Source organism: Salvelinus namaycush, chromosome 1, assembly GCF_016432855.1.
Source record: "Salvelinus namaycush isolate Seneca chromosome 1, SaNama_1.0, whole genome shotgun sequence".
NCBI lineage: Eukaryota > Metazoa > Chordata > Actinopteri > Salmoniformes > Salmonidae > Salvelinus > Salvelinus namaycush.
The window spans coordinates 34906477-34920753 of record NC_052307.1 but is presented as its reverse complement, the minus strand read 5'-3'; the positions used below and the strand labels follow the sequence as shown (position 1 = coordinate 34920753).

General features: G+C 43.8%; 1 protein-coding gene across 4 annotated transcripts in view; it reads right to left on the bottom strand.

Moving 5' to 3' along the window:
• Positions 1 to 3764: 3764 nt before the first annotated feature.
• The window catches only part of LOC120040599 (serine/threonine-protein phosphatase 2B catalytic subunit gamma isoform-like), a 67970-nt gene continuing 57457 nt past the window's right edge, over positions 3765 to 14277 (bottom strand). Inside the window, exons 9-13 of one of the 4 annotated variants that reach the window (XM_038985804.1) lie at positions 13871 to 13996; positions 13554 to 13631; positions 12964 to 13054; positions 10660 to 10757; positions 3923 to 4183 (exon numbers count right to left, since the gene is read on the bottom strand). In XM_038985804.1, coding sequence (XP_038841732.1) covers positions 4041 to 4183; positions 10660 to 10757; positions 12964 to 13054; positions 13554 to 13631; positions 13871 to 13996 — 536 coding nt within the window. In that variant the 3' untranslated portion in view covers positions 3923 to 4040. Of the gene's footprint in view, positions 4184 to 10659; positions 10758 to 12963; positions 13055 to 13553; positions 13632 to 13870; positions 13997 to 14277 lie in introns of all 4 variants that reach the window. The other 3 variants (XM_038985861.1, XM_038985718.1, XM_038985772.1) reach the window with 3 other exon arrangements.

Genomic DNA, 14277 nt, shown 5'->3' with positions numbered 1-14277 from the left:
AATAAAAATGTAACTAAAATAGTCATTGCATAAGTATTCAGCTCCCTGAGTCAATACATGGTAGAAAAACCTTTGGCATAGATTACAGCTTTCAGTCTTCTTGGGGAAGTCTAAGATATTTACACACCTGGACGACTATGTATCTAGGTGATTTAATACAAAATCCACAGCATTATATTAACCATGTTTAAAGAGATATTCAATGTCTGGTAGATGGGTAACAAACAAATCAATCACTGCCCTTCTTTTAAGCTTTTTAAAAGCTTCCTGGTCTCTGTAGTTGAATCTGTGCTCGGAATTCAATACTTGACTGAGGGACCTTAAATGTATGAATGAGGAAGGAGGAAGGGTTAGTCATTCCAAAATCATGTCAACCCCTATTATTGTAACCTGTGATTTGTTAAGCCAAAATGTACTCCTGAACTAATTTAGGCTTGACTAAACAAAGGGGTTGAATACTTACTCAACAATATTTTAGTACTGAATTTATAAAAAATAAAAAAGTGTTCTGAAATCCAAGGGGTCTGAATACTTTTGCAAGGCACTGTATCTGTGTGTGAAAATGTCTGATTTGCAATGACAGTATACTATTACTTGAACAGCATTTTCTGTAATCACAATCTCTCGGATTGTAAAAAGATGCCACCTGATTAACATGTCAGGCATATTCTTTAAATATTTTTGACACGACTGTCCTGCTTATGTAGAACTTTGACATTTATAAACAACTATTCGGCGCGCAACATTTAGACACTGAAGTCTACCAGAGTACATGCATCCACCCATTCAACCAGACGTGTAGAGAATATATTAGCAACATGTAGTATAATTCAGATCAAGAGAGACCTAGAATGTAGGCCTAACACGAGCAATTGAAGCGAGAAAGCATCTGGCACACCATCCTCAATTCTGCAGAGCTAAAAACTCCAGACAGCCACGACAGGGAGAACAAGAAACATTGCATTTAAATTTTATTTTTTAAGTGATACATCTACATAGATTATGGCCTCGCATGACAAGCACTGTACTTGACAAAATTATTTTTCTCACCCTTTTTACAGCTATTAAGAGACTTTAATTACAAATATTTTTGTACATTCGAGATATGTTTAGAAACTGACAAGAGCTGAGAAAAACGGCCCTCCCACGGGGCCTGTACTTGCTCTAACTCGGAGCACAATACAGTGAAGAGAAACAAATCACATGTTTAAATACAAACAAAAGCATCTGGGCCATGACACAACTCAGATGAACCTGACCCATGTTGAGTTGAAACAGGCTCCAAGATCTCTCCATGACCACTGCTGAACACAAGAATGGGACATTCTGATTTCCCTTCTCCTCACCAGTCACACACAGGTGTCGGCGTGTGTTTTGGTAGTGGCATGACACATAGAATGCAACTCGTTTAAAAGCCTTACAATATATATTATAAAAGGGAAAATTCACATGAGAATAAAAATCTTAAAAGCTTTTCTTGAATGATAAAACAAAATAGAATAACTACATGTGGCGCGACGGGAGGAGTGTCAGACAAGCAGTTGTAGCCCACAAAAATCTAGGGCTAAAACTAAGCACCGGTTCATTGAGTCACAAGTCCTAAAGAATCAAGTCAATCCTTAAAGGGTTGAGAGTGGGTGTTATAAAAGTAGTGTCAGTTCCTGCCATGGAGGAACAATTACTATGTACCAAAAAGGTGTTAAGACCATATAATACTCACAATCAAATTCATTCAGAAGAACCATCAGACATTACTACATGATCAATGTAGAGACACTGTAGGTCCACAGCTTTGCTCTACCACAGATAGTGAACACTGTGTCATAGGGAGCGATAACTCATAGGATGGACAAAGAGCCACTAAAGAGAATGGAAATTCCGATAACATCAAATCTTCACAGCGTCACACTGAAAGACTCAATCCACTCCTCTTCAGGGTACTGCTTTCCTCAAACCGCTAGCAACTAAAACACTGAATTGGAGCCAATTTGGAGGCCAGGTTTCCCTCACGTTTACAACATTGGAGTCTTTCGAACGCATCTCCATCAAATCAACAGTAGATGGAGACATTGACACAGCTTTTGCCAAGAAACGCCCCAAATATTCATTTATGTAGCGTTGACAAGAAAAGCAGTATGAAATCAAACTAAGCGTTGTTATTATTTCAACAGAGAAATCTTATCTAAAACATAAAATAATGAACACGCGGAAGCTTCAGTTCATTTTGGGACATATCTGTGGCGTTACCATTTGCTCCATGGGAAAGATTTCTCCACCATCTTGTCACGGAGGGCATTGAGAAGACGACACCACTGGTTGCTCTTCCCTTGTGTTTAGTATGTTTCTTCACCATGAACCATGATGACTTTCTTCCTTCCACATTCAGCACATCACTCTCAAGAAGAGTAGGCCGCTCCCCGCTCAATGTCCCAGAAAAGCTAACCAAATGGGGGCACCACACACCCAAGGTACTGGTGGCTGTCTTCAATACATACCGTCGGCCTATATCCCTTTTGAATCAGACTTTGGTTTTGCAGAATATCTACACCGAGTGTACAAAACATTAAGAACACCTGCTCTTTCCATTACATAAACTGACCAGGTGAATGCTATGATCCTTTATTGACGTCACTTGTACATCCACTTCAAATTAGTGTAGATGAAGGGGAGGAGACAGGTTAAAGAAGGATCTTTAAGCCTCGAGACAACGGAGACATGGATTGAACGAAGTATGGTAGTAGGTGCCAAGCGCACCGGCTTGAGTGGGTCAAGAACTGCAACACTGCTGGGGTTTTTCATGCTCAACCGTTTCTCGTGTGTATCAACAATGGTCCACCACCCAAAGGACATCCAGCTAACTTGACACAACTGTGGGAAGCATTGGGGTCAACATGGGCCTGCATCCCTGTGGAAGGCTTTCAACACCTTGTAGAGTCCATGCCCCGACGAATTGAGGCTGCTTTGAGGGCAAAAGGGGTGCAACTCAATATTAGGAAGGTGTTCCTAATGTTTTGTACACAGTGTATATATTATATAACCCCCCCCCCAAACTGACCTCAGTTAAACACACTGGTAGTAACTGTTGGTTAGTGACAGCTTGCAAACAACTATCAAAACACTATGCAGAACACCTAACACTAGAAAAACGAATCACCGTCCAATGATACATCACATCAATGATCGTATCAAACTAGGATCAATTCTTCCATAGTCTTTTTTTCCATTCTTTGACAAATCATTTGGAAATTCTGGGCATTTGCTCAAGGGTTGACTAAAGGCTGTCAAATTAAATCCCGTTTAACCTACCTATAAAATAGAGAAAATTAATAAGGAAATTGGACAAAAGAACAACAGTTCTACTGAAATTCTGCTGGAGGTATAAAATAATCTTCTGCAATGGTGTCAAATCGTTCCCTTCATTATTTTCTCTCTACTTAACACACATAATATTCTTTAAAATGGACAAACATGTATGAGAGCACACAAACTGTAGATATCTGTAGATTCAGTCAACTTTCCCTTGCAAAGCACATAAAATAACAATAGAAACACTTTAATTGACTAATAAAGGATAAGGTCTCCTTTACTAGCTACCTCAATCATCAACTCAAATTTACAAAATGGTCTTTATCTTTGACATTTACCATAGTTATATGCTTATTTGAACATCTTAGAAATGTATGCTTTCACTCAATTGTAGCCTTACATAATATACCTAATATACTTCATTTAATAAATAAAATCGTTTTTTTTGTTTATTTTCATGGTTGTACTCTGTGGTGGCTGAAACCATTCTCCCAGTGTGGTCGCGTCTTCCCTACCTACATGTCCTGTGCTTGTCCAACTATAGGCCAGCTGGGTGAAGAGTCACAATGGGACAGAGAGAGAGAAATAAAGAAAGATAGAGGGAGATAGAGAGAGGGAGAGATAGAGAGAAGGAGGGAGATAGAAAACAGAGAGCGAGAGGAGATAGTTTTGGTGTATGAGACAGGGCCATGGCCTGGGTCTGGTGGGGATGAGAGAGGGGTCACTCTCCGGGCCTAGTCTGTGCCATTCTTGGGGGCGTTTGGGTGGACCGGCTGCTGGCCATCCTTGCGTGGGGGCATCCTCTCGTTGACTTTGTCCAGGCTCTGCGCCTCCGCAAAGTCCTTGATCTTCCTCGTGGGAGAGAAGCCTTGAATAGCTGGAAGGAAGAAAAGAGAGGGGAAATTAGAAATCACAGGGAAAAAATGGTTTGAATGCTTCAACTTGAAATGTTTGTGAAAAATAGTTAGCTATCTCTTTTAAGGATCTGCAATAAAGATCTTCAGGTAAAACCTGCAAAATTAACCCATTAGTTTTGCCTTTATTGTGTCAAATTGTATGTCCTTAGTAAACTCCAGTTTCTTATGCTTACAAATGCAGGTAATAGCTGACAGTCCTTAGACAAACAGTGCAGACATACAACAGCTGTACGTACGGTGAATACACAGTCCTAGTACTGTTGACAAAACCACAGCACAAGCTACAGTACAACACCTCACAGTGAATGTGGGACTTACTGTAAAATTCCAAGTGCCAAGTAAAAACCACAAAGAAAACATGGGCAAACGAGAGATATACTGTAAGTAACTATTCAACAACAACAAAAAACCAATAAGGCAAACATTTAGAATAAGAGGAAAATATGGACGTTTTACAGTTGACAATAGGAGAATGTGATCAATGAAACTGCACTCATAGAAAACAGATCTGCAATTTTAAATAACATCTTAAGTTAGTTGGTTTGTTAATGAGAAATGTATCATTGCAAGGCAAACATTAGTTGTAGTTGAAGGTGGACTACGCAGAAATCTGAAATTGCAAAACTTCTAATAGTCGCCTAATTTCCGTGGCAAAACAAGCAAGTATATTGTAGAGAATCATTGTACCATCTAAACTGTTGTGAAATATCTCTTCCATAAACAAAAATATAGTATTTTCAGCTGATGTACAAAACCGAAGGTAAAACACGCAAAAAAACGAATCTGGAAGCCTAGATATAGGTCACCTAGAACAAATCTACCGCTTCTTAGACTTGCTTTCAATGAGATAGAAATGTGAGTTATGGATCTGTCAATGTGAATTTGGTCAACTTGCCCAAAAAGCTACATATTGCAGCTTTAATAGGTGGCTATAAATCAGGGGTCTTCCCCAATCCGTCCCGCGGGTGGTTTGAGTTAAAAAAATGACAATAATTTAACTACATTCATACAGTTTCTTGACCATGTCCAGCTCGCTAATAATCACCTAAATGAAAGTCAGACAGTCAGGGAGCATCGGAAATTCTAAAATCCATATGGCTAGAGGACTTTCTTCAGAACATGTTGACAGAGAGGAAATAAACTTTCAGTGCGGGCCTCCGGAACCTCGTTGAAGACCGAATGTGGGCCCCGGGCCAAAATGAGTTCGACACCCCTGCTATTAAACATGCTCTGACATCAACAAAATATATTTTGACAGAAACCAAACGACCTATTACTACTCCAAACGTGTATGCGATCAAAGAGGGTATCTGAATGCTAGAACAGTAACATGCCAACAGAAGCAGACAGTGACAGAGTAGCAACAGCCAAGCAGCGTAACAGGATTAGACTCTGAATATATCCCTGGATAGCCAGGAGGAGGAGGGAGGTGCTCCCTAGGCTAGCAGAGTCTTAGCTGGCTTTGCTCAGGGATGAGCTGCCTGCAGCAGTGGCAAGGAATCTAGCTCTCACCCATGTGACCTCTGCCTACAGCTGTTTGTTAACAAGTCTCTGTTTCTCAACATGTCACTGCTAGGCCAAATGCCTGACTCTCTGTATCGATATCTATATCTGTAGCCTATCGGTGAAGACTGTGTTTAGGCTTTGCCCTTATGTTATCATTGTCAACATAGTGTAATTAGGACCCAGGAACCCAGGAATAATGTAACTATACAGTGCATGTTGAGGTTCAAGCTAAAGTCCTTCCTGCCAAATGGAGTGCCCACTGCTTGGGCATTTAAGTCCTATCATGCATGTACAGTAGTAGCAGGAACTGGTAATGCAAGAGCAGCAATTTTGCAAAGTGAAGTACACCAATCCATGACAAAACTCAAACACACACAGTGAATATACAACAATAACAAAAGGAACATTTAAAAAGGGGACAACAGGGGTGCATAAAGAATGAGGGCCCTGTTGGAAGGGTTAAAAGTAACAACACACTGAGGGAGGGATCCGGGGACCGCTTGCGTACCTTTTGCCTCCGCTGCCTCAGCGGCGGCTATGTAAATGTGAGTAGTGGTGAGAAGGAGAAAAGTGAGTCATCAATGCAAAGAACCAGAGATCATCAACCACAGAACAGACAGTCCGAATCATCCAAACAACCAATCATAGATGAGATCCCCCATTATCACCATCACAAATCAGAGAAAACAGGCAGGCAGGAGAAAAACATCCCTGACAAACAGAGGACAGGAATAATAATAATAATAATAATAATATAGAATTAGGTCGTGCTTACAGTCTATTCGGAAAGTATTCAGACCCCTTGACTTTTTCCACATTTTGTTATGTTACAGCCTTATTCTAAAATTGATTGAATATTTTTTCCTCCTCATCAATCTACACACACAATACCCCCCAAATGACAAAGCAAAAACAGGTTTTTAGAAAATGTTGCAAAAAACAAAATGATATCCTTTACTCTGTACTTTGTTGAAGCACATTTGGCAGCGATTACAGCCGAGTCTTCTTGAGTATGACGCTGCACCAACCTGTATTTGGTGAGTTTTTCCAATTCTTCTCTGCAGATCCTCTCAAGCTCTGTCAGGTGTTTGATGTTTGATTGGGTTCAAGTCTGGTCTCTGGCTGGGCAATTCAGAGACTTGTCCCGAAGCCACTCCTGCGTAGTCTTGGCTGTGTGCTTTGGGTCATTGTCCTGTTGGAAGTTGAACCTTCGCACCAGTCTGAGGCCCTGAGCGCTCTGGAGCAGGTTTTCATCAAGGATCTCTCTGTACTTTGCTCCATATATATTTTCCTTGATCCTGACTAGTTTCTCAGTCCCTGTAGCTAAAACACATCCCCACAGCATGATGCTGCCAGCATCATGCTTCACTGTATGGATGGTGCCAGGTTTCCTAAAGACGTGACGCTTGGCATTCAGGACAATCTTGGTTTCATCAGACCAGAGAATCTTGTTTGTCATGGTCTGAGTCTTTAGGTGGCAAACTCCAAGCGGGCTGTCATGTGCCTTTTACTGAGCAGTAGTTTCCGTCTGGCCACTCTACCATAAATACCTGATTGGTGGAGTGCTGCAGAGATGGTTGTCCCTCTGAAAGGTTCTCCCATCTCCACAGAGGAACTCTGGAGCTCTGTCAGTGACCATTGGGTTCTTTGTCACCTCCCTGACCAAGGCCCTTCTCCCCTGATTCCTCAGTTTGGCCGAGCATGCAAGCTCTAGGAAGAGTCTTGGTGGTTCCAAATTTCTTCCATTTAAGAATGACGGAGGCCACTGTGTTCTTGGGGACCTTCAATTCTGCTGAAATTTCTGGGAACCCTTCCCCAGATCTGTGCCTCGACACAATCCTGTCTGAGCTCTACGGACAATTCCTTCGACCTCATGGCTTGGTTTTTGCTCTGGCATGCACTATCAACTGTAGTACCTTATATAGACAGGTGTGTGCATGTCCAATCAATTGAATTTACCACAGATGGACTCCAATCTTGTTGTAAAAACATCAAGGATGATCAATGGAAACAGGATGCACCTGAGATCGATTTCAAATCTCATAGCAAAGTGTCTGAATACTTACATAAATAAGATTTGTTTTTTATTTGTAATACATTTGCCAAAATGTCTAAACCTGTTTTTGCTTTGTCATTATGGGGTATTGTGTGTAAATTGAAGGGAACTGATTTCCTATGAAGTCAATAAAGGCGCCTCACTACGTCTCACATTGTCATAATGAAGTGTGTTTAGACTCAGGTTTCAAAGGAACACATACATGTGATGAAGACAGATGAGAACTGTGGTGAGATGACAGCTTTAATCTTTCTATTCGAGTTGTTCTTAATGAGGTGCTTTGTTACTGGTGTCACTCACAGAATAACTGGTGGTGAATCCAGCTATAAGACCGTCTTTCATTTGTTATAGTCATACAGGCAGCAGGTAGCCTAGCGGTTAGAGCTAGGGGGGGCAAAGTACGGCCCGCCGGGCACTTCAATCCGGCCCGCGAGACATAATTTTATCCTTTTTTCACCCCAATTTCGTGGTATATTATTGGTAGTTACAGTCTTGTCCCATCGCTGCAACTCCCGTACGGACTCGGGAGAGGCGAAGGTCGAGAGCGGTGCGTCCTCTGAAACACGAACAAGCCAAGCCGCACTGCTTCTTGACACAATGCCCACTTAACCCGGAAGCCAGCCGTACCAACGTGTCGGAGGAAACACCGTGCACCTGGCGACCATGTCAGTGTGCATGTGCCCAGCACGCCACAGGAGTCGCTAGAACGCAATGGGACAAGGAAATCTCTGCCTGCCAAACCCTCTCCTAACCCGGACGACGCTGGGCCAATTGTGCGCCGCCTCATGTGTCTCCCAGTCACGGCCAGATGTAACACAGCCTAGGATCGAACTCTGGTCTTTAGTGATGCCTCAAGCACTGCAATGCAGTGCCTTAGACCGCTGCGCCACTCGGGTGGCCCCCGCAAATTGATTTAACAAACAATTAGTCCCTCAAAAAATGTGGCCCTCTGTTGAATTTCAAAATCAGCAACCGAAAAGTCGCTGGTTCTAATACCCAAGCTGACAAGGTGAAAATTTTAAAAATGAAATACAAATCAATAAAAATCAGTTGATGTGCCCTTGAGCAAGGCATATTTCGATGCAGCTATCCGGTGTGTGTGACAATAAAACATCTTAGAAGGAGTGGAATAGAAATAGCTCGGCTAAGGCATTTCCCTTCTTAATTTGGCACGGCAGGTTTTTAAAGAGCACTGCAGTCAAAACTGGACAGCGTACCCCTAAAATGTCACTAGAGCAGTGCTAAGAAGCAGTGAAGAGAAACAACAAACAGGGGATGTAATGAACCAGAGCACACATCTGACTGGAGGGGCTGACAGACACAGGGTGCGTCCCCTAAATGGCACCCTATTCTATATATAATGCAATACCTTTGACCATTGCCTATAGGGCTCTGGTCAAAAGTCGTGCACTCTATTGTGAATAGGATGCCATTTGGGACGCAAACACAGACAATGTCATTCTGGTAAAGGTCATGTCATGTGGTTTCCGTCCCAATGCTTACAGCTCTAATTCTATACGCTACACCTCTGCCTCGCCTGGGAGGAGACCAGCCCCCAAACCCCAGCATTCCCTTCTCTCCTCCCTGCTGACAGACCAGGTCCTCCTGCGCCGTGTGTGTGTATTCCCCCAGCTGGCTGGGCTGGTTGACCTTTAGATGGGCTGGTTGACCACATCAGTGACAGGCCTCTTCGGTCCAGCCCCCCTCCAACCGCACGCCCACAGCTCAGTCCCCCTCCTCTTCTACTCAACTAGTCTCGAAAACCTGACCCTAGGCAACACAGTGACTAGGGTCTGGTTTCAATTACTCTTTTGGCAAAGAAAAACTACGACACTGCCTTCGTTACTACTTTATCGGCTTTAATAAAATACTAAATAGTAGCTAGCAAGATGGAGAACAAAGAGGTAATTTTTTTACGAGTGCATTAAGTGGCTAGTTCGCATTAAATCAAATTTGTCACATGCGCTGAATACAACAGGTACAACACCTTACAGTGAAACGCTTACTTACAAGCCCTTAACCAACAATGCAGTTTTATGAATATACCCCCAAAAAAGAAATAAGAACAACAAATAATTAAAGAACAGCAGTAAATAACAATTGCGGGGCTATATACAGGTGTACCGGTACAGAGTCAATGTGCGGGAGCACCGGTGTCGAGGTAATTGAGGTAATATGTCCATGTAGGTAGAGTTATTAAAGTGACTATGCATAGATAATAACAGAGTAGCAGCAGTGTAGAAGAGGGGGTGGGGGGGCAATGCAATAGTCTGGGTAGCCATTTGACTAGATGGCACATCAGCTACAACTAAAACCACAACAAAGGTTTTGCCTGCAAACTTTGGCTTTGAATCGCGATGTTCTGGCATGTCTGCCTCGTGATTTGTCGGGAAGATTCCCTGTATTTTAGGCAGTGACGTAGTTCCTCTATGCCAAAAGAGTCCGTCATTGAAACCATTCTCTGTTGCCTCGGGTCGGGTTTTCGAGACTACTACCCAAAGTGGACGGCTGGCTTGACACAGAGCCCCAGACAGACAAAGGCTGCGTCCCATATGTAGGCTTCAGTGGCATTGATAGTTTCCCTCTCGACTGCATAATTGAAAACGGAACGCAGAGGAGCAGGGTCTATGATTTGTTTTCCATAACGAAATGTAAAAATTGCAAAACGTTCAGTGAAGCGTACATCCTTCAGTTTACCGTGCGGTTGGGCTAAGCCTGTGTTAGCGCAGGGAGAATGGCACAGTATTAAACGGCACCCCAAAGCCCTCCTAGGGCATGGGGGACAGGGGGAGGGGGGCATCAAAGAGATAGAGAAAGACAGCGACAGCAGGGTGGGGGAGGAGAGGGGAGTTTGAGGGGGTGAGAGACACGTACCGGTATGCAAGGTCTCTTTGCCCCCTGACAACACTCCTAGAGGCAGCGACCCAGTGGGGGTCAGTCCTTTGAGTGTCAGCACACTCTCACTCTCCTCCCTGAAGAAAGAGAGGGGAGAAAGAGGGAGCGAGAGACACAAACACCTTAGAGATCTAACAAAGCTTTTAGTAACTAAACTCAGCAAAAAAAGAAACATCCCTTTATCAGGACCCTGTCTTTCAAAGACAATTTGTAAAAATACAAATAACTTCACAGATCTTCATTGTAAAGGGTTTAAACACTGTTTCCCATACTTGTTCAATGAACCATAAACAATTAATGAACATGCACCTGTGAAACAGTCGTTAAGACACTAACAGCTTACAGACGGTAGGAAATTAAGGTCACCGTTATGAAAACATAGGACACTAAAGAAGCCTTCTACTGACTCTGAAAAACACCAAAAGAAAGATGCCCAGGGTCCCTGCTCATCTGCGTGAACGTGCCTTATGCATGCTGTAAGGAGGCATGAGGACTGCAGATGTGGCCAGGGCAATAAATTGCAATGTCCGTACTGTGAGGCGCCTAAGACAGCGCTACAGGGAGACAGGACGGACAGCTGATCGTCCTTGCAGTGGCAGATCACGTGTAACAACACCTGCACAGGATCGGTACATCCGAACATCACACCTGCGGGACAGGTACAGGATGGCAACAATAACTGACGAGTTACACCAGGAACGCACAATCCCTCCATCAGTGCTCAGACTGTCCGCAATAGGCTGAGAGAGGCTGGACTGAGGGCTTGTAGGCCTGTTGTAAGGCAGGTCCTCACCAGACATCACCGGCAACAATGGGACTATGGGCACAAACCCACCGTCGCTGGACCAGACAGGATTGGCAAAAGGTGCTCTTCACAGACGAGTCTCAGTTTTGTCTCACCAGAGGTGATGGTCGGATTCACGTTTATCATCGAAGGAATGAGCGTTACACCGAGGCCTGAACTCTGGAGTGGGACCGATTTGGAGGAGGAGGGTCCGTCATGGTCTGGGGCGGTGTGTCACAGCATCATCGGACTGAGCTTGTTGTCATTGCAGGCAATCTCAACGCTGTGCGTTACAGGGAATACATCCTCCTCCCTCATTCTGGTACCCTTCCTGCAGGCTCATCCTAACATGACCCTCCAGCATGACAATGCCACCAGCCATACTGCTCGTTCTATGTGTGATTTCCTGCAAGACAGGAATGTCAGTGTTTTTCCACGGCCACGAAGAGCCCGGATCTCAATCCCATTGAGCACATCTGGGACCTGTTTTATTGGAGGGTGAAGGCTAGGGCCATTCCCCCCAGAAATGTCCGGGAACTTGCAGGTGCCTTGGTGGAAGAGTGGGGTAACATCTCACAGCAAGAACTGGCAAATCTGGTGCAGTCCATGAGGAGATGCACTGCAGTACTTAATGCAGCTGGTGGCCACACCAGATAGTGACTGTTACTTTTGATTTTGACCCCCCCTTTGTTCAGGGACACATTATTCCATTTCTGTTAGTCACATGTCTGTGGAACTTGTTCAGTTTATGTCTCAGTTGTTGAATCTTATGTTCATACAAATATTTACACATGTTAAGTTTGCTGAAAATAAACGCAGTTGACAATGAGGACGTTTATTTTTTTGCTGAGTTTACATATGTTAAAACACTCATAATTTCTGCTCATACAGAGCTGTGGCAGCTGCAGCATCCCATGATATCTCTGTATATGGGCCACTGTGAAAGACAGCCTGCTCTATATAGAAATAGGCCTACTTCTAGAACAGACTTGAATTATAGGATCTCTGTGCTGATCTACATATCTCCCTCTCCCCATTGCAGTTGTGTGGCAGGCTAATCACAGAGACAGCATTAATCTGGAATCATGTCTAATGGCATTATGCAGCCTCACCGTGTGCTGCCTCGTGACTCACTGTTGCCTGTTCATTCATCCTTACCGAAAAGCAGCACTGTGTTTTCAAACATGAAGTCATTGTGCACTTTCAAACTGACTTCACTCATTTCATAAACTAGACTCATTCTAGTCTCAACTAAAAATAGAGACTCCAGTCTATTCCCATCCCTCTCTGCTCCATTCACTCCAAGTCTGACTTTCCCTTTTCAGTATGGTTGTGTCCAAAATGGCAACCTATTACCTGTATAGTGCACAACTTTTGACCAGAGCCCTATGGACCCTGGTCAAACGCAGTGCACTATATAGGGAATAGTGTGCCATTTAGTTCAGCCTTTATGCTGTCGTGTGTGATGACGAGACAGAGAGAGCGAAAGGCTTTTTCACCTGAGAACAGAGAAGACTCTGGCCATTTTCCCGATGGCTCGGATCTTGTTCCGGATCACCTCCTTGCGCACTGCTGGGATTCCACCGTCTTCTCATAAAACACAACAATAAAATATTCTAAGCATTTGGTTGGGCATTATAATGCTTTCTACTGCTTGAAATAGTCTGTGAACATCATAGAGCAGAGGAAGGTGGGAAAAAATGAGAAAAGTAAGGGAACAGAGGGAAGAAAGGAGAGTAAAGAGGAGAAAAGGAAGGAAGTAGAGGGGAACAGAGGAGGAGGAGGAGGCGGAGGAGGGAGCGGAGGACAGGGAGCGGAGGGGAGAGGAGTAAAGGAGAGGAGCGTACAGTGGAATGTCGTGTTGAGCTCCGTCAGATCTCTAGTGACTCCTGAGATGTTCTAGATGATCTCCAGACATGAGACTGCGTGTGTTTGTCTGACAGAGCTGTTATGACACGCTGTGGATGAACCAGCTGTAATGAAAAATGAAGCTACCAGCTTTACCTTCTTAACACTCGTGATAATGTGGAGTTAGGAGGGGTGCGGGGGACTTAAACGTGCCTCATTAAATCCTGGCTGTTCCTCTTACCTCCACACAGGTCGTCTCCTTCTGACATGAGTTCATCATCTGAGCAGATGTTCAGCACGTTCACCAGCATCTCTGTCACTGTGCGGAGAAGGGAGGTACCGCCACAACTCAGTTAGCACCACCAACAAAACACTCTTTGCTACATCTTTAAGGGTGCAGACCTAGTACTGTTTTTTTTTTTTTGTAGTTGCATTTTTAGCACCAAAACACACCCCTCTCTCATGCTAGAATGTTCCAATGCTCATTCCTGGAATTCTACTGGCACGTTCTTAACTCTGACAAAAACACTGATTATGGACAGGGAGCACATTACATACCTTTCTCTCCAACAAAGGGCAGAGACCAGGTGAAGACGTCCATGAAGTTGGGCAGCCAGTAGGGGTGGGGGGAGCAGTTGAACTGCCGAATGTTCATCACATTGTTCTCATACTTTAACACAGCAGCTGGAAGTTGGAGTGAGATGTAAAGAACAAAAGAATGATCAAGTTAGCCATTCTGACTAACAGACTAAATGTGTCACCTGCAAACAATACGAGCCAAGTGTTGTCATATTTTGGGGACAGCCCAAGTGGACCTGGAGGGGCGGAAAGGTCAGAGAAGGGACGGGAATCAAAATCCCAGACTTGTGAAACCTGACCCTGTGGTTGTATGCCAGCCAGCAGACAACAGCTATAGACCCATTTCCCGGCCCCGTCATGAATAGTTGGCCACACGTGTGCATCAG